Source organism: Sander vitreus, chromosome 15 (assembly GCF_031162955.1).
Source record: "Sander vitreus isolate 19-12246 chromosome 15, sanVit1, whole genome shotgun sequence".
Lineage (NCBI taxonomy): Eukaryota > Metazoa > Chordata > Actinopteri > Perciformes > Percidae > Sander > Sander vitreus.
In genome coordinates, this window is record NC_135869.1 from 15,617,716 (window position 1) to 15,636,691 (window position 18,976).

An 18,976-nucleotide genomic window follows, 5' to 3' on the forward strand; every position below is an offset into this window, starting at 1 on the left:
TGGCCCTTTAAGATTCAGGATTTGGGAGTGACGCGGATATGAAAGCTAGTTTATCCCTCTTTCCTTCGCTATGAAAAATATTTGGACAAACTAGACAAACGACTGCCAGCCTTAGTTAATTGCCTATGATGCAGGTTAACATAATTTGTTGAAGGACTCAAAACCGGAGTGCGTAGTGGTTACGACTGATTTATCACCTCGGGATTACTTGCCAAAGGGCCGTCCTCCGAGTTGCTGGGATAACTTTGGAGAAGTTCTTTGTATTCGGGATAGTCAGACAGCTTGGCCGACAAGCTGAACATGGACTGGGGCACAGAGCTTTGGGTGAGTCCATCATCCTGCTTGCTTTGGTAGTAATAGTTGTCAGGATGAAAATAATGCAATTTCTTAGGTGGAGTTCGTTGAGAAAGTCGCGAAACGTGCTGTTGGTGAGAAATACGTGTCTGAAGAAGCGCTGAGACGCTGCAAAACTTCGCATTCATGAACACCGTTCCATTTTCGGACAGCTTTTTAAGCATTTATAGATGAAACAAAGAGTGGGTTGGCTGAAGCCCACTACCAACATGTTGCTCTTGTGGAATGTGGAGCAGTTAATCTTGGATCCACGTTTGCACATCGATCGGATGTTTGGCTTTTGTGTAAATCTTTATTTTTTACTGTGTTACTCCACAGTGTTTTTATAGTGGGATGTCTGCAATGCACGAGGCAAACGGCTGTAAAGTTACATAAATTCAAAACGTATTATTGCATTATAAATAAAATAGTCCGGTAAGCCTAATTTCAGACATAAATCACCTACTGTTAGTGATATCTAGACATACTAAATCAAAAGCAACTTGGACAACAAGTACAATTTCCACGTTAAATGTTCTGCATGACTGACAACAACTAGGCCTATTAATTTGACAACAACTAGGCCTATTAATTTGAATACAGGCTGAAAATGGTGTCGGAATACTATTCTACACAAACACAAGCGTTTTAAGTGTGCTGAGGTGGGTTGTACCCAGTCTCCGTGTTTACAGTCTGGCACTGCTTCCATAGAGCTAAAATCGGATGCTATAATTTGCCTTGACAACAAGCTTCACCACTGATGAAGTGCCCCATGTGTCCACCTGAATGCCAAGATTATTTATTCAACTGATCAAGACAGCTTGATTTTCCAATTAGGTGTGATTTGTTGGATTGAGTGCTTATATAAATAGATTCATTAGGACATTATTTTTATTGGACTGACTGATTTCTAACAATTAAAATGAACTGCTTCAGCTGGTAATTTTAAAAAATGTGGGGCTGTTTTCTAGGTCAAAACAAATCGGAGTTGCTGCAGTCTAGTAGACTGTGAGCCATTTCCTGGGTACAGTAGTGACACTATCCAGAAACTAAACACACCCTGTTGAAAAAAATCTCCCCATATAACATATTACCTTGATGACTGTGTGCCAGCAGCACTGTACCATGGCGATAAAGCCAAACACTCACACAGGCACATTCTCAGGGAACCTGTAAATGGAACATTGCAAAGATGAGGATAGGGAGGTTGTGACCTCATTACAGTCTCCCCCTAGGCCTCTTCCCCTGTCCCTTTTTCATCCTACATGCTGGTACAACAGCCTAATTAGTTTTGCCCTACTTTGATTAAATCAGAGAAACATCCGTACCCCAGTATTAATCAGACGCTCTGTCGTTCCTGTTCATCGCATGCAGTTGTTTCATTGGAAACTCTCCACACAAAAGCCAGTATTCTTTCTTCAGTCAATGTGAAATTCAAATTATTTCATTCAAAGTGTTTGTACAGCAGGTTTATTTGGCTATAGCCTCACCTGTCCTGTTAGACAAAACCCTGCAGGCATAATTCTGTTAATGTTGGGTTGAAGAGTCGTCCCTAGGGCCAAGTCAGCTCAATGGCATCTGTCCCCTGATTGTCACTGTTAATCCAATGGCTATTTTAAGACACGTTTGCTGAGTGCAGATCAGTGTCTAAGCATTAGCTGTGATTGTGAGTGCTAACAGGCCAATCCTGAGTGATCTGAACTACAGTGTGGCAGATCTGGATGGGCAGGGCCCCTAAGTTTCTAGAATATAATGTGACTCAGGGCTGAAACATCCACCCAAGCCTTTTAGGTTGGTGACTTTCAGAATGACTGTTATTAGCACCATGTATCATTCAGACATCCAGAACAAATTTCACAATATGTGCGAGGTAATAGAGTGACTCTTTTTGAAGTTATGTGGCATTCACTTGATGCCAGTTTCTCTCTGGTATAACTGGAAGTATTGGAAGATAGAGTTTAAAGGACACGTAGGATGCTTGTTAGGTTTAGATAAGAACTTCAGACCTCAATTTTAAAGCATGATGTAGCATTATTTTACTGCACCCTTAGCCTAAATCTGTGCCAAAAAATAGGTTATTGCTTTCCTGGTTTGGAAGTTCTATAATTACTATGGCAGAACTACAACATTTAGCTTACCCATCAAACATGGTGAAATGAGTGTAGGCGAGAAAGATGCCACTAAATGTTCCTCTGGAATGCGTTACAATATGTAGAAGCTACACAAAATGTCTAAATTACATGTACAGGCATGGAAGTAGGGCTGAAGTAATAATGGAATAGTCAGGATGTTTTACCAGAAACTAGGGCTGTGTATTGGCATGAATCTGGCGATACGATACGTATCACGATACATGGGTCACGATTCAATATATTGCAATATATTTCGATACTGTGCGTAAGGCGATATATTGTTTTTTTTTTTTAAAGTAAAATTTTAGAAAAACTAATATTTAAAAAAGGACATGATGTGCATAAAAGTCAAAGAAGTTTACATTAGGTAAACAATTCAGTACACAGAAAATCAAACTGCCAGTTTGGGATTGTGGTTCACAGGTTCTTAGTGAGCAAATTTGTATATACTAAAGTAGGCCAAAGTTCAGCCATAGCTACATTGTTAGCTTCTAGCAAAAAGTCAGGCACTGCTAGGCACTGTTAGGCGAGGACACTAGTGGTGCGTCTCATCATAGCCATCTAGCGGTAGGGGGTTAAACACAACATGAACGTGAACCACTGTCTTACATGAATATTTTTGCACGTAAACTAAATATTTTTTATTTTTTTTAAATTGATATTGCGTTTTTGAAAATCTATACAGTATTGCTAAATAAAATATTGCGATACTCAAGTGTATACATTTCTTTCTTACACCCCTACTAGAAACATGACATTTGCTGTTTAATCAAAGCCATTGCCCATGTGAAAGTTGTCAGGTGCAGATTCATACAAACAATGTTTGTGATTTATGAAAATCAGTTCAGTACAAACCCAATCTATGGGGAGCTATAAAGCTAATTCTGACTGTGGCTTTGGGTGGTTATAAATCGCAGTAGTGTGACAACCACTCATGTTTGATGAGACAATGATTATGTCCTTGAAAGCTATCTCAATGTGTTTTTTAAGACAGTTTAATGAGGTTGGCTTTTCTCTAATTGGAGCCCTCTTGTTTTGAATCAAGCAGTCAGAGTTAATTTATAGAGATTCTCAGATGCTACTTTTTCTGCCATTTATAAAAGAGAACAAAGTTAGGAGTTCATCCAAGGCTTATTTTTTTCAACCTGAGAAACATATGTATGTACATATGTATGTACGTACATAGAGGAAAAGGTCAACATGCATACAACTATTATGTCACAATAAGAAATATATAACCCAGGATATTTTTTATTTATATTTTTAAATTTGAATTTCATACATGAGATGAAATTAATTAGTTTGTGTCAGTAGATTGGAGAATTAGTGTCTCCTTATTATTACTTTAGGGGTTATTTATAAGTGACAGATACACTAATGTGTAGCTCGACAACATCCTTGTAAAATCAATGTTCTCCGATAGTTTGATCACACACAAACAAAACAAAATCTTTTATTGACTGCCCAAATAGGTAGGCTCCATTCACTCAGCTACTTACATCATTCATAATCCTGTGAGATGTTTTTAAAGTGCAATTTTACCATTGGAACAAAAAGAATAGGAAAACAATCCAGTAAAATGTGTTGTTTCTTTCCTGGTGTGATAACTGTAGACTCAACAATGGATAAAAAAACGTTTTTTTTGGCACCAAACTGGGACACAACATCCTCACAATATTCATGACAGACTATTATAATTCTAGAGAAAGGCATCATGACATTGACTGACACTCCCAAAAAGATCTATTGATGACAGCTACAATGATTCGACATTATGCCAGGTATACCGCATAAAGACCGTTTATGGACAGCTGTGATGCAGGGTGTTTTATCCTAGAAGTGTTCAGTCGTCTAGCATATTTTACCTGAATCGAGTAAGATTTATCAACATCATTAGGTATGCATTGTGCAGCTGTGTTGTATATGGAAATGCAGATATTGGAATGGAAATCAGCATTGGCAGATTCTAGAGTGGGAGACAGAATACTGGTTTGGGGATCTCCCCGCTGTCCAACCTACACAGACGCTACACCCACAACAGCTTGCCTAACAATTTCAGACCTCTCCATCAATCTCCATAGTAGTTGACCTTTTTTTCGCACTCTGCCACAGACTGATCACTAGTCCTGAAACGGAATATGCAAATAATAGATTTATCTATGCAAACGGCCTGTATCAAGAGATGAGTGCAGTATATAACTTTCCATTTCCGCTATCATAGCCTTTCGAAAATATGATGCATAAACTCCTCTTAGTCATGCAATTAACAATCTATAATCAAGATCTCAAACAATCCATTTGTTTCCACAGTTTGTTATTCTTACTTGCTCCTTATCGTTACCAAAATTGCATTTCAATTGTATTTTGATTCCTTTCTGTTTTTGCTGCTTGGTTATTTTATGTGTTTGAGGTTTCTAGGTAAAACTGAATATTTTTGGTGGTTAGGGGCAGCACACTAACTTTTCACCAATTAGGAATCTAATCCTAGATTCAGTGTGTTTTATGGTCAGTGACATACTTGCAGCCTAAAGGTAGTTACATACCAACCAGACGGCCGACCGTCGGCAGAAAAGGCAGTCGGACTGATCAGTCGGGTCCCCGAGGTCCAAAAAGTGCCTCGGAACACACTGAAGAGACGCCGACTTGAGCATACGCTCTGTGCGTGTGCGAAATGTAATACGTCTCCATAACAGCAGGCGGCGCTGCTCTGTATTGTTTCCCAGAAAATGAAAACCGGCAGCTGATTGGACGAACGCATCACGTGGTTCTTTTTTCTCCGGAAATTCACAGCCAGACTGTCATGGCGGCTTGTTCAGAATACGATCTCATATTGTACTAAAATAGTTCACCGAAACGTGTTTCTGAAAACATTTTAAGCGAGAAATAGGCCATACAGTTGCTGAATCTGTCTTCATTTCAGTTCGACAAAGGTTAGTTTAAAAGATTTTCGTCAGATTTTGAGAGGCTCATCCGCTCGCCATTTCCGGGTGAGTCCCAACTGCCCTGTCTCCGACTGAACATGTTGGGTCGGCCCAGATGAAGTCCGACGGACGACGGCACGGGACACACCGAACAAACTCGAGTGACAGACCTTGCCAGACAGTTCGACGGCCGATAATCGGCTCTGTGTGTCACCACCTTTAGTCTTCTGTTTCTGTTGATGTGGTGAGGTTGGGCTGGATGCAGACAACTACTGCTTTCATTTAAATCATTCATAAACAAATAAAAAGTCACTCCTTTGGCACTTTATGATGGCTACATTTAAACAAAGTAGTGTCCTAAAACCCTGACATTTGGTTATTTTGCTACTATTCTTCTTCTAACTCACAAGTCAAATATATTTTCCACATCTGAGAAGAAAATCTGCTGTTAACAAAAGCACCTCAGGAAATTGGAAACAGCAGTTGTAAATTGGCTGTATTGACTATCCTTACTTCTGTTCTGTAATTAATGACTCTTAATTAAACCCCTAACGCTGCCTATTGGTTAGATGTTATTGGGGTGATGGATTGCAGGCCTCTGTCTTAACCTTTAACTGTGTTCTGTGATTAATCTAAATGTTGTGTCATTCATTTGGGGGTTGTCTCTTTTGTTTTACCTGAAAGACAGGAAGGGTACAGAAGAACATGACCCAACTTGTCAGGAATCCCCTTTTAACATGCCCCCTCCTCAGTACTAAAGTCAGCAGCACAGGAAGCTTGGGGGAATTGTTTTGAGTGTAGAGTGAGAGAATATTATCTTATATATCATCTCTCACTCTGAACAGAGTTGTCTGAGCTTCAATGTGTCATAAAGTGCTCTTCCAAATGGAAGGGAACAAAAGAGGAAAAGAAACAGAATACCTCTGTCATATTCATATGAAAAGGAAAAGTCAGCAAATTCAGTTGTGCCAACGGGAGTTATGAATTTGAAAGTAGTCATGAAATATGTAAAATAGCTACATTAAGAAGGACTCTGTAAAGCTCATTTGATGTAATTAATAGTATGTCACATTGCTCTCAGGATATCAGAAGAGCACTTCCTTTTTCCTGCCTGTGACCCTGTATTCTGCGACTGGCCTCTATTTAACAACATGAGTGCCCTGTGATTTAAAGCTATGTGGAAGTTTAGAGATCATTGCCAATATTTTTAAGCACATGTGGAGAGCATTCGTGGAATCCAACATGCAGGAACAATATGTTTAGTTTATTACCCTCCAAGATTTGTTTAGATGACCTCAGACTCAACCAGAGGAACGTATCAGTTATTACCCAGAAGTTAACACGTTCCATATCCTGTATTTGCTTAATATCTTTTCCTTATTTGTCTCTTGTGCTTCTTTCTCCAGGACCAATATGACATCATTGAGAAGCACACACAGTCTGGCCTGGAGCTGGTGGAGAAGTATGTGAAATTTGTGAAGGAGAGGACAGAGATTGAGCAAAACTATGCCAAACAACTGAGGTAGGCCTTGCTTTTATCATTGTTCTCCCGTGCTGCCTGCCTCAAATACTTTTGTGCACGAGTGTGTTGCTCAAAGCAGATGGGTCAGCGTGTGTTTGCATGGGTGCATGTCAAAAGGCTGTTTATAAAATGTTCGTGGGGTCTTATGACTACTTTGGGACAGAATCTAACTTGTCTCTAAAACACTGGCCTCATTCTCCAGCTGCAGTGTGTGCTCTCTCTCTCCCTCTTTCTGTCTTCATCCACGGTGCTCCCTCTCCCAATTGTATCCCAGTTTGCCAGGCCCACATCTGTTGTAGTGCTGAGCTTTGCCGGAGAGGAGAGGAAGTGGGAGCAGACTGGCACATGACAGACTGGATGTGGTCAGAGAGAAAGAGAGAGTGAAAGAAGGAAGAAAAGCTTTTTTAATGTGTTCATAGAAGACTGCTTTTTTTAATACTATTGTATAAAACCAGCTATAAGAATAGTTTAATTTAGTGAGCTTTCTTCAGCTGTTATCCATCTTTTCCCATTAATAATGTGCTAAGTATTTGTCTACCCATTTATTTGATGCCCTTTAACTGTCCACAGGAACCTTTCAAAGAAATATAACCCTAAACGAATCGGCAAAGATGAACCAGAGTGCAGGTGAGCCATTGCAAAGTATATCTTCAAAGAAAACTTATAGATGATTGAAGATTTTTGAGGTTCAGTTTTTACTTTTTCTTTAAAGGTCCCATATTATACTTATTTTCAGGTTCATACTTGTAATTTGGATTTCTAATAGAACATGTTTACATGCATTAACGTTCAAAATACACATTTTCTCATAATGTTTGTCTGAATATACCTGTATTCAGGTTCTGCCTGAAACACTCCGTTTTAGTGACCGTCTCTTTAAGCCCCTGCCGAAAAAGCCCAGTCTGTTCTGATTGGTCAGCTTTTCCTGGTCTTCGGCATCTGCGCTCTTGGAGTCTCTGCACCGTCATTGCAGCCGGGGAATGGCTGTAACTGCACTGTAGCGGCACTTTAACTATATAAATATGTATATTTGTGACATCACAACTATATGGAAGTCCTGATGGCTCATTTAAAGGCACAGTTTCTGAACACGGGCTGTGTGCATTTCTCTGTGGATTGAGTGTTTTGATACTTCCACAGTATTTGTATATCACCTTGACCTGCTTTATAACAAAAAAAAAGACAGAAATTGCATTTAGCTGCGAAAAAATGTCTGCTGAAATTGCGCCTTCTAGGTCAATTTAGATTTACACCCTGGCCCTAATAGCTCATTAAGCTCTCGCTGAAGGGAACTAACAAATGAAAACAGGACTGACTAATAATATCATGTTTCAAATAGTTAGGAATCGCCTTTTCATTAGTGTCATTCATGCTTTAGTGTGGTGCTGCTGTTGGAGCCATTTAAATGCCCCGAGAAGGAAGCAGGAATAAGGAAGTTATGACCTGGCCCATTGCTGACTTCTCTTTGAGCCTGTGTATGTATCATCTTGTCAGTGGTCCCATCACTGTGTTTTTATTTCTCCACCCTTTCCTCTCTCCTCCTTTTTAAATGGTAGGTTGTCCAGCTACCAGTCCTTTCTGGAACTCCTGAATGAGATGAACGACTATGCGGGGCAGAGAGAGCTAATTGCTGAGAACATGATGATGAACATTTGCATTGATCTCACCAAGTACTTGCAAGAGCTCAAGCAGGAGCGAAAGATGGTGAGTGGATCAGGAGTGCATTGTGTTAGGCTGGTTGAAGTCTATCTTTGCAGCTGCGAGTTAGGCATATTATCACAGGTAAAATAATGTGTTTGAGACTAAAACTTTAGCTTTAATCACACTGCATTCAAGCTCCTTTTTAAGGTAACTTGTTGAAATTTTCCCACAGCCTTGTTGTCCACCCTCTAATACACCTTCTGTAGCTTTTCAACTGTGTTGTAGTGGGGGTTTTGGGTCATTTTAGCCTTTGATACAGTGATTGAGTCCTATTGAGTGTATTAGGGGTGCTACTAACAATTATTTTTGTTATCGTTTAAACTACCAACTATTATATATATTGTTAAAACTGTTTGGTCTATAAAACATTAGAAAATGACTGCCGATCATAATCAAATGTCTTATTTGTTCTGACCAACAGTTAATATCCAATTTACTATAATGTAAAACCAAGAAAGGCATCTCTTATTTGAAACCCTATAATAATCAAAGTTTTGCATTTTTGCTTTAAAAAAGGCTTAAATGATTAGTCCGTTATCACAATAGTTTCAGATGAAGTTTCTGTTGATCGACTGATTGACTAATAGTTGCAGCTCTAAAATGTATTTAATACTATGTGTGCCTGCAGCACCATATTCAACAGCAGCCTGAGAACATGCCAATTGAGTTTTTTTCTTTTTCTTTAATTGGAGTCTACAGCACACACTGCTGAGGAGAAGTGTACAGGGTGGGAGGAGAATAGAGGGAGATTTAAAGGAGGAGTGGAGATCTCACTGTTGTGGCAGGAAGGAAGCCTTACTTAATGTCTCCGGGGGGGAGGCAGGGTCCGAGCGGTGTTGTGCCATTTCTCTATGAGGAATGCATTGGTTCTGTCCCACTGGATTGAAGAACACTGCAGCCGTGGACAGGCTCCCCCTGCAGAGGTGTCTCAAAAAGACACACTGGCATTTTACTTATCTGTTATGTTGTGTTGCTTTTTGGAGGTCATTGTTTATTCAGTATCTGCCGCTGCACATGGCTGTCTCTCTTTCTGTTATCTGACCCGCCTCCCGTCCTCTCACACGGTCTATTTTTATGAATGTCTGCAGTATCTGATGGAGGCCAAGAAGGCCCAGCAGAGTTTGGAGAGCACCTACAAGCAGCTCGACAGTGTAAGTCCAGACACAGAATTTAAAAAGATTTTCTAAAATACATTTTCCCTAAAGAATTGTCCATCATTCTTCATCTTTCATGATTAAATTTTTTATTGTGAGAAGCAGAGCTGTTAGATATATTCTTTAAAGTCCCTTTTGTCTTTGTTCATGATAAAAGATGAAAAAAAGATGCAAATGGCTGCACGTTCAGTGTGGCTGGTCAGGTGGCTGTATTTATCTATAGTAAAAGCAGATGGACAGAATGGAAATCACCTCCCCATTTTATACTCCTATCATCAATCCAAGACGTATTAAGTTATGATTGGAGATGTTACCTCCCCTTTCCGTCTTTTTAGAAAGACCGTGAATAATGCTTTGCTGAAAATAGTAAATCCTCCTAATATTTCATTCAGGCAATGATCTTACTTAGCTGATTGAACTGAACATGGTCTCTCTCTCTCTCTCTCTCTCTCTCTCTCTCTCTCTCTCTCTCTCTCTCTCTCTCTGTCTGTCTTTTTCTTTCTGCACACCAGAGTAAAAAGCGCTTTGAGAGGGAATGGAGAGAAGCAGAGCGTGCAGCACAGTACGCAGAGAAGACTGATCAAGATATCAATGCTACAAAGGCGGATGTTGAAAAAGTAAAAAGGGGGATGGGGGAGGTGGCAGGGGAGATGCTTCATTTTAAGGACTATTTACCATGATCATAATTAGAATCAGATTCACTTGGTTATGAACCTGTGCTGTCTGTGTGGTTCCAGGCCAAACAGCAGGCCCATATGAGAGCACACGTAGCGGAGGAGTGTAAGAACGACTACGCTGCTCAGCTTCAGAAGTACAACAAGGAGCAGAACCAGTTCTATTTTAATGATATGCCACTCATTTTCAATGTAAGTGAATTACATATGGCAACATAATTACTGCCCTCAAGATTTGTTTGAGTTAACATATGGTACAGTAATAACTGGTATTAGTTTGCCAAAAGTGCAAAATGAATTGAATAGTATAATGCAATTGCATTATTAGATTAGATTAGATTTCTGAACAACAACAAAAAAAGTTGCACTTGCAGTATGTTGATTCAAAACTAGAGATGAACTCCTCAGTTTAAACAGTTGCTTTTCTTTCACTTATTCACATGCTAAAGGTTTGTATTATTGTGTATATTATGGGTTGTGTGTTATGTATTGTCTCAACCCTAATAATGGCAGCGTCTGAGCAGATGTTGTTTGTGTGTTCACCAGAAAGTGCAGGATCTGGATGAGAGGCGAGTACGGAAGTTGGCGCAAGGCTACATTTTGTTTTCAGACACAGAGAAGCATGTGATGCCTATCATTGGCAAGTGCCTGGAAGGCATGACTAAAGCCGGCACTAATGTTAATGAGAGGAATGTGAGTTGGTCTCAAAAAATGCTATATGGATTTTAATGTGCAGCATAGCTTTATGCAGCCCCTGTGTTTTAACTGTGCATCTTTTTGAAAATAACTCTTGATTGCTCTTGTCCGTAATTGCATCTGATGTAGGACTCCATGGTTGTAATAGAGCAGAACAAGTCAGGCTTTGAACGTCCTGGAGATGTGGAGTTTGAGGACTACAGTCAGGGCATCAACCGGGCCTCATCTGACAGTAGCCTGGGCACGCCTAAAGGCCCCATGGAACTTCTGGGAAAGAATAGGAGCAAAAACTTTTGGCTTTTCAGCAAAAAGAGTAAGGTAGGACATTCCACATTAGGCAAATTTAGCCTAATGACATGGCCTCTCACTAGAAGAGATGTGTTTTTTTGCATTGTGGTGATTGTGAAATGAATGCACTGGCAACCCCCTTCATCAATGATCAACGACCGCAGAGGTGGGTAGTCAGTCAGATTAGTGGGCGACTCCTTGCATGTCAGTGTTAGAGCCACAGAGCCAGCAGGAAGGAGCCAGGAAATCCCCTCTGCAGAGGGCACTCATGATGGACTTGCGGTTGTGGCTACAAGCACACATACATATTTACACAACCTTCTCATCTCTGAAGCTCAGTATAATAATGCATGAACCTCTTTCATTATATTATACATGAACTCATACACACCCCAACACTTCTAGAACAGGTCCTTTGCATGACTCTGTCCCTGACTGTGAGTGAATAACCCCCCCTACACACAAACAAACACACACACACGCACACACACACACACACACACACCCTCCCTCCTTCTGCACTGTGGTTTCCAATAGGACAACTGGCAGTGAGCATTCTGCTGTGCTTGTGCTTTCATCAGCACGGGGCCCAAACAACATTGAATTTTCCTCTACAGGCATCCACAAACACACTGCTTCTATTATACTGCCCAGAACCTAGCATTATGTCTCTCATCACAATAAAATGTTTGTACCAACAATTGGGATGACACCAGGTTTGCCAGGTCAGATCAGGTCCAACCACACATTAGGATAGATGTCAACATTGACGTTTTAGAATTTGGTCTTTAGACTCTATTTGGATCAAGAGAGCCTCACTACATTGCCAACCAAGGATTTTATCTCAAAGGAGCACTCTTGCTGAGGTCCAAAATTAAACTGCTGATATGAGTAGCTGACCACTAACCAGCTCACGGCCACCCCTCCTCCTGCCTCAGCACTAAATGATCCCTTCTTTCTTCCCCGCAGTGTTTGCTTGTTCAGCGTCTCACTCCTCTCTGCATGTCTTACTGGCTGTGCTCTGCTGTGCACTCTTCCTGTTCTGTGTATGTGTGTGGCACACTGCTCTGTGTCATCAGTCATGCTCTCCCAATTAGGCCTGTAGAGCAGTATGAATAGGAGGCTGACTATATTGGCTTGAGGGAGCTTTTGGCTCCTAAACATTCCCACTCTTAGCTGCTCTCCTCTACTTAGATTCCCATAACTTTCAAGAAAAGTAGCACATACCCAGTAGATGTTCACATAATGATAGTGCTGTACTTCCAGCTCTCAGTATTTACACAAGGGACCTGTTGAAGGGCTGTTTTAGACATTCACTATTGAAGACTAGAAGACATCAGTCTCCTGTGTAATTTAGCTAATAGATCCCACCCCCACCTTCCCACTGAGACCAACAGCTGACACTGCGAGGTTTTGCTGTGGTTTACTCCAGCATGTTTTCAAGTTAACCTCTTTCTGAGAGTTCATACAATGCATTCATCAAGCCCCCAAAATATATATGCACAAATGACACTGGTAATTAAGCAGGCTGTTTTTAACAACTGCACTGATATATGAATTGATATTTTATCTATATAGGTCAGACTCAAAGGATAGCGCAGGTTGCACTTTTGCATTGAATCCCATTGTTGATAATTAAAGAATGTTTTTTCTTTTAAAATGGGTCTTAGTTTTGGTCATTATACCTGATATTTATGAAAAACGTTATATTGACTGACGCAGAGGAAGGCTGCGACCAAACTAAACAGCTTTGTAAACTCTGAGAACTGTTCTAAAGAAAATCAATTCAAATTCTTATTATAAACTAGCTCATTCGAGCATAGCAAACACTTGAAATAATAAGCAGTCGGTATTTAGATAAGCCCAGTTTACCCAATTGGGGAGTAAAAATCCCAGTAAAGAAAATTTACACAAACAATTTGGGTAATACTTTAAATTTTCATCTTCATTTTCACTTCCAAGTAGTTTATATAATTGGGGTGTGATGTGAGGCCTTATTAACTTAGTTGTAAAGTTGTGTCTTTGCCGTGTCAAAGACACAACTTTATCTGTACAATGAGGTTGGGGAGTAAATTAAAATAGCCTATGATGGGTAAAACTATGAAAATAAGAGCCAGGCTGTCAAAGATAACATTTAACAATTCCAACTTGGTTTAGTCTAGTTGGCCTGCCCCAGTTCCTCACTGAGGCTCACCGTACCCTTCAACCTGGCTTGAGTTTGACTGCAGGTGTCGGGCTGCTGTGGCTCTGGTGTGGGAGCTGTGGTTGGTCGCTCGCTGTCCAAATTTTGGATTTGGTTTGTGTTTTATGTTTGTGATGATGTGAGCCAAAGAGACAAATGTTTGTTTGTGCTCTCATGCTCTCTGGGCTTGTGTGCTGGGTTTGCTCTAGTGTTGTCTCCCTGGCTTTGTGGTGTGCTTTAAGGTGTTGATGTTGTCTTTTTCTTTCCCTTGTCACCTTGTTGTTGTTTTTGTCATTCCTCTTTTTCTATCCCCCCCCCCCGGTCCCCCACCCCATCCTATGCTGCCTGCATACCTCATGCTCGGGTACTGGTACTTCGGTCTCGCCTCACCCCAGCTCTCTCCCTCCACGCTTCCACCTTTTTCCACACCCCCCCCCCGCCCCCTCGCCCGCTAACGGACCCCCTTCCCCCAAGTTTGGCCGGGACCCCCTGTCGTACTGTTTGAAGGAGATCAATAAGACAGTCAAACCCAGAATCTCTTCCTTCCGGACACTCAGGAGATCGGTGAGTCACCAGAGGAGAAGGTTTGGGTGCCAGGAGACCTCTACTCATCAGGGCTCGCACATCAACCTGTGTTCTCGCGTTTGGAAGAATGACTGAAATCCTTAGATGAATACGACTATTTACATTTTCAACACTTAAACATGGCAGATCTTACATCTCACAATGGCTCTTTTGCTGTTCTTAATATTTAAACGTGTTATAAAGATGTAAAAACATATTTTCAGTGTGGAAAGCAAGAACCATTTTTAAAGATATTTTGAGATTTGTCGATACACATACTGTTTCTTTTTCCCTCAGAAGTTTACTCCAGAGAGGATCACGGTAATATAGACAACAAAGCTGGTGTGGGGGGTCTCGGTTGTGTGAAGCATACAAATGGCCACCTTTCCATTACAAGAGCTCATCTCATTATAATACATTTCCTATCACAAAGCTCTGTTGGAGTTTTTGTTTAAAAGACTGAACATGTAGCACTCTTGATCATGTTATGTGGCAAAAGGCTCGTCCTCTTGAGTTTGTGTTGAAGAGGTGGCCACCTGGTGGTGTAAGGGAGGGATGCTTGGTAGCACAAGAGGAAACCAATTTCTAAATAGCCTAAATTGTCTATCCACTTTCTTGGGTCACCTTTTCCATCCAAGATTTTTTATTTCTTGAACTTGTAGTTTAAAAAAATCTGCCAATGTAAAGTTATGAGAGCGTGCTATGCTACATCATATTTGTTGGTTTTGGGTTCAGCTCACTGTTATACATGAGCTGGCTTTACATCAATAAGCGCATGTGTAACTAGAAGATTTGAAACTAATATTATTTCTGTTAAACATTGCACCTTGATCTGGACTCAAACCACAGGCTTCGAGTTGTCTTGTGGTTAACTGGGTACTTTTGGTGTTAAACTGAGAGTTCGGAAGTTCAGTGTTAACATGCGCCTTCCTGTGAACTCTTGCAGCCTACAGTGACAGAGGACTTCACCCATCTTCCTCCAGAGCAGCGCAGGAAGCGGTTACAACAGAAACTAGAGGAAATTTGCAAAGAGCTGCAAAAGGAAGTAGATCAGAGGTGTGTGCGCTTGTGTGTGTATGTGGGTATCCTTCTACGTATTAATAACCATCTCTGTTAGAACTCCTCTAGGTGGGAGTGTGAATATTATATTCATGCAGGGCACATCAGTGTTTATAACTCTGTTTGAATTGTTTACTCAGCCCTGAGCTCTGCAGGGAACCAATCTCTACTGAAAGTCACCCCCCTCTTCCTCCCTTGTTTCTCTCTCCTCTCTTCAGTGAGGCCTTGGGGAAAATGAAAGATGTTTATGAGAAAAATCCTCAAATGGGAGACCCTGCTAGTCTGGCATCCCAAATCAGCCAGACGTCCCAGAGTATAGAGCGGCTCAGAGGAGAGCTCAACAAGTATGAGGTAATCTGGATCTCTGTTGTTTATTCAAATTATGAGATCATCATTTATTATTATAAGGTGAGCCCATTGAGGCATTTTGTGTGAAATTGGGCTTTACAAATGAACCCCGACTTAATATATCTACCATTAAATGTCATACCATTAAACACAATACCATTAAAAATCACAATAAAACAGTGTTGAAGATATTTTCTCTTTTTTTCACTTTGACTCTCTTGTGTAGACTTGGCTGGCTGAGGCAGGAGGACGGGGGGACACGCTGCGCTATAAAAGTCACACATTCAACAACAACGGAGCTCACGATGTACTCAGGTAACACTAAATTCTGCTAATAGACTGTGTGTTTGGCACAATGGTGTGTTGTCTGCTCTGCACAGTGAAACCTGTTTTTCTCTCCAGCCCTGATGGAGCTCACTCCGATGAAAGCACTCCTGATCCCTCTCAGGCCATCTACGCTGAGTTTGATGATGACTTTGAGGACGAGGAACTAACTGCTCCTATTGGGAAATGCACAGCCATGTACAGCTTCCCTGGTATGTCACGGGCTGTATTATTTACTACTGTTTGTGAATTGATGATGTTATCCAGGTAAAAAATCTCCTTTTTTTTAAGTGTTCACTATTTCTGTGAATATTAGTGAGCTACATGGACATTTGCAGATCAGTTTGGTATTTTATGGCAGTTACAAATTATTGTACAAGTTTTTGTCATTTATGGATGCACATCTTTTTAACAAAATTATAGCATGTTGCCTTCTGATCAGCAAATACTACATGCTGTTCTGGCAATATTATAAAAGTTTAGCAAATAGGGAGAAAAATATTTCTGGAATCGACAAAAGGAGTGAGGTCACAACCATAGCATCAGCCAAAGGTTTTTTCTGTGGTATTGTGTAGTCTTGTATGCATAAACTGCTACAGGGATATTTGCTACCATCTAGTTTGTCTCTTTCAGGGGCCAGTGAAGGGACCATCTCTATGCAGGAGGGGGAGGTGCTGGCTGTGGTAGAGGAGGACAAAGGGGACGGCTGGACCCGTGTCCGTAGGAACAATGGGGATGAAGGCTACATACCTACATCTTATGTCACCATCAGCATAGACAAATGACAGACATATGAGGAACAAGAGAAGAAGAAATGGTTACTTCACCACACTGTATGCAGTTCTTCCCATGGGACCAATCATAAAGAAGCCACAGCACTATGAGCGGGACCACTGGTGTATCCAGAAGGGGATCCAAATAAGGTGCTTTGATTTCTTGAGAGAGGCGCCCCAAATGGGCAGAGGAATGCTGTTCACAGTATGTTCCTCATGGCTAACATTACATTGTTGTAATCCCAATTACCTAGGCCACCTAAACCGCAAGGTGATCACATTTTGATATCATGTCACAATATTATTTTGGTTAAAAAATAATGCATGGACCTTAGGCACAATCGCGGTACAAGTGCTCGCCTCGTTCCACAGCCTAATAAGGCATTAGCTTTTGAATGTGAGAGGAAGAAGTAGAGAAGAAGGAGGAAGATGAGTGCTGCTGCCATCTTTACACTGAGTGTTAATACCAGTAAAACCTAGGAGGAAGTTACCTTACCTGTTTACCTTTTTCAGTTCAAAACTGACCTTCGGTTCTCATTCGTCTCACGCGTGCCACTTTCTAGCTTTACTAGCACTTGCGAAGATGTATGGCACCGTCACTTTGCTCATTGTTGGACTTAAGATCTTGAGTGTCCCCAGGGGATGAGTGAGCTTTGGGGGAGAATGCTTCACTTTTAGTTTTCAGCAATTTGTGAGACCAAAACGTGTATACAGCTCTCCCATCATGGTAAACCGCATGCACACAACAGTACAAACACTCTAATGTTTAGACAATCACACAGCCATATCATCATTTAAGTCCATTTCCAATATATAGAACTGATGAATTCTAACAGTTACAACCTAAACATTTTTACTAAAAATAATTTATTACAAATGTGTATGTTCTATGAATAAAATGTTTAAATTTGAAAGAAGCTGTACTTTGTATTAAGGATGTTCTCACATTGTTCTTTCCCCCCTTGCACACATAGTGGTCAGTCTGTAGCCACAAAAGGGAGTAAATAATGAAAACATAAAATGTGCCACATTAAGACTATTGTATTTATGTAATAAATAATATATATTTTAGCTATCACAACACCACTATTGTCTTATTAGCATTTTGTAACCATTAAAATACAGATTTGTTACATTGTAAGACAAAACTAAAAGTCTTGAATTATGTTGCTAATAATGTTTTGTTTGGATTTACTTCACATCTTCTCAAGTCGATCCACGTCCTGTTTTTATGTTGTTAAAAAGCCAGCAAGTAGCAGCAACTGCTCATGTGTCTTTGGTGCCTTTCTGGTTAAAAGCCTTGTGTATATACCATTTTTGCATATCAGGCATTTTGTTTTCTTAAGAAATGTAAAGCACATTTTCAAGTTAGAAGTGGTTATGTCATTTCTGGACTTGGAAAATAAATTTTTGAAACAAACATGGTGCCTATCGGTCCTGTAAAATGTGTACAATTTCTTGACCTTTAAAGTACTGACACCCATTTTTAGAGTTTGTCCCCGAGAACAACTCAATCAATACATTTTCTGTTCCCCAGGACAGTTCAGTCAATACTTGTGAACATGCAACGCTTTTAACTTTGTGGTTTCACTGGGAACAAATGTGGCTCCATATAGTATAAAATGAATGAGGCAGTGGGTGGATGGAAGATTTGAGTGTGATAAAGTATTCAAAATCTTTATTTTCCACATTCTCTCTCTCTCTGACATCAGTTGTATGATGGAGTTATTTCTAGTTTTGTTACACAATCGTGCACGTTTACAAACGCTGTCGGAGCTGTTGTGTCTCAGAAATAACATGAATTCTAACAGGCTTTTCCTCAATGACTTACAGTTTTAAATGTTGTAAACACATAGGAAAGTACAATTTTGTACCTCTTATCACAATACCATCCATCCACACCCACCCATCCTTCGACAATATAACATTTTATTTACACTTGCTGTTTAATGGCAAGAATGGCAATGATTTTGACAGTTTATAGGACCAGCCAATATACCAAACTTTTCTCACAGCTCAGCACATTTTGCAACTGAATTTTGAAATATCACCAGTGAGCTGGGTGCTACTGGGCACCATAAGAAGAGGAAGATGGGTGCCTGGGTAGCTCACCTGGTAGAGCGAATGGCCATATACTGTAGAGGTTTACTACTCAATGCAGCGGCCGCAGCCCTTTGCTGGATATTGTTCCCCTCTCTCTCTCTCTCTCTCCCCGTTCATGTCTTCAGCTGTCCTATACAAATAAAGGCCTGAAATGCCCCCAAAATAATCTGCACACGTAATAACTCTTTTTAATCAATCAGTG

At 40.5% G+C, this 18,976-nt stretch overlaps 1 protein-coding gene across 1 annotated transcript; it reads left to right on the forward strand.

Annotated features, from left to right (window-relative positions):
- The first annotated feature begins 23 nt into the window (after nt 1–23).
- trip10a (thyroid hormone receptor interactor 10a) lies at nt 24–18,091 on the forward strand. The gene is given in 16 exon segments (XM_078270054.1): nt 24–324; nt 6,793–6,908; nt 7,479–7,535; nt 8,465–8,612; nt 9,698–9,760; nt 10,276–10,380; nt 10,501–10,629; nt 10,984–11,130; nt 11,263–11,451; nt 13,999–14,031; nt 14,033–14,167; nt 15,114–15,223; nt 15,445–15,577; nt 15,801–15,889; nt 15,977–16,110; nt 16,532–18,091. Coding segments are annotated over 16 exon segments (1,764 nt in total). The 5' UTR covers nt 24–300; the 3' UTR covers nt 16,684–18,091.
- Nucleotides 18,092–18,976: the final 885 nt, after the last annotated feature.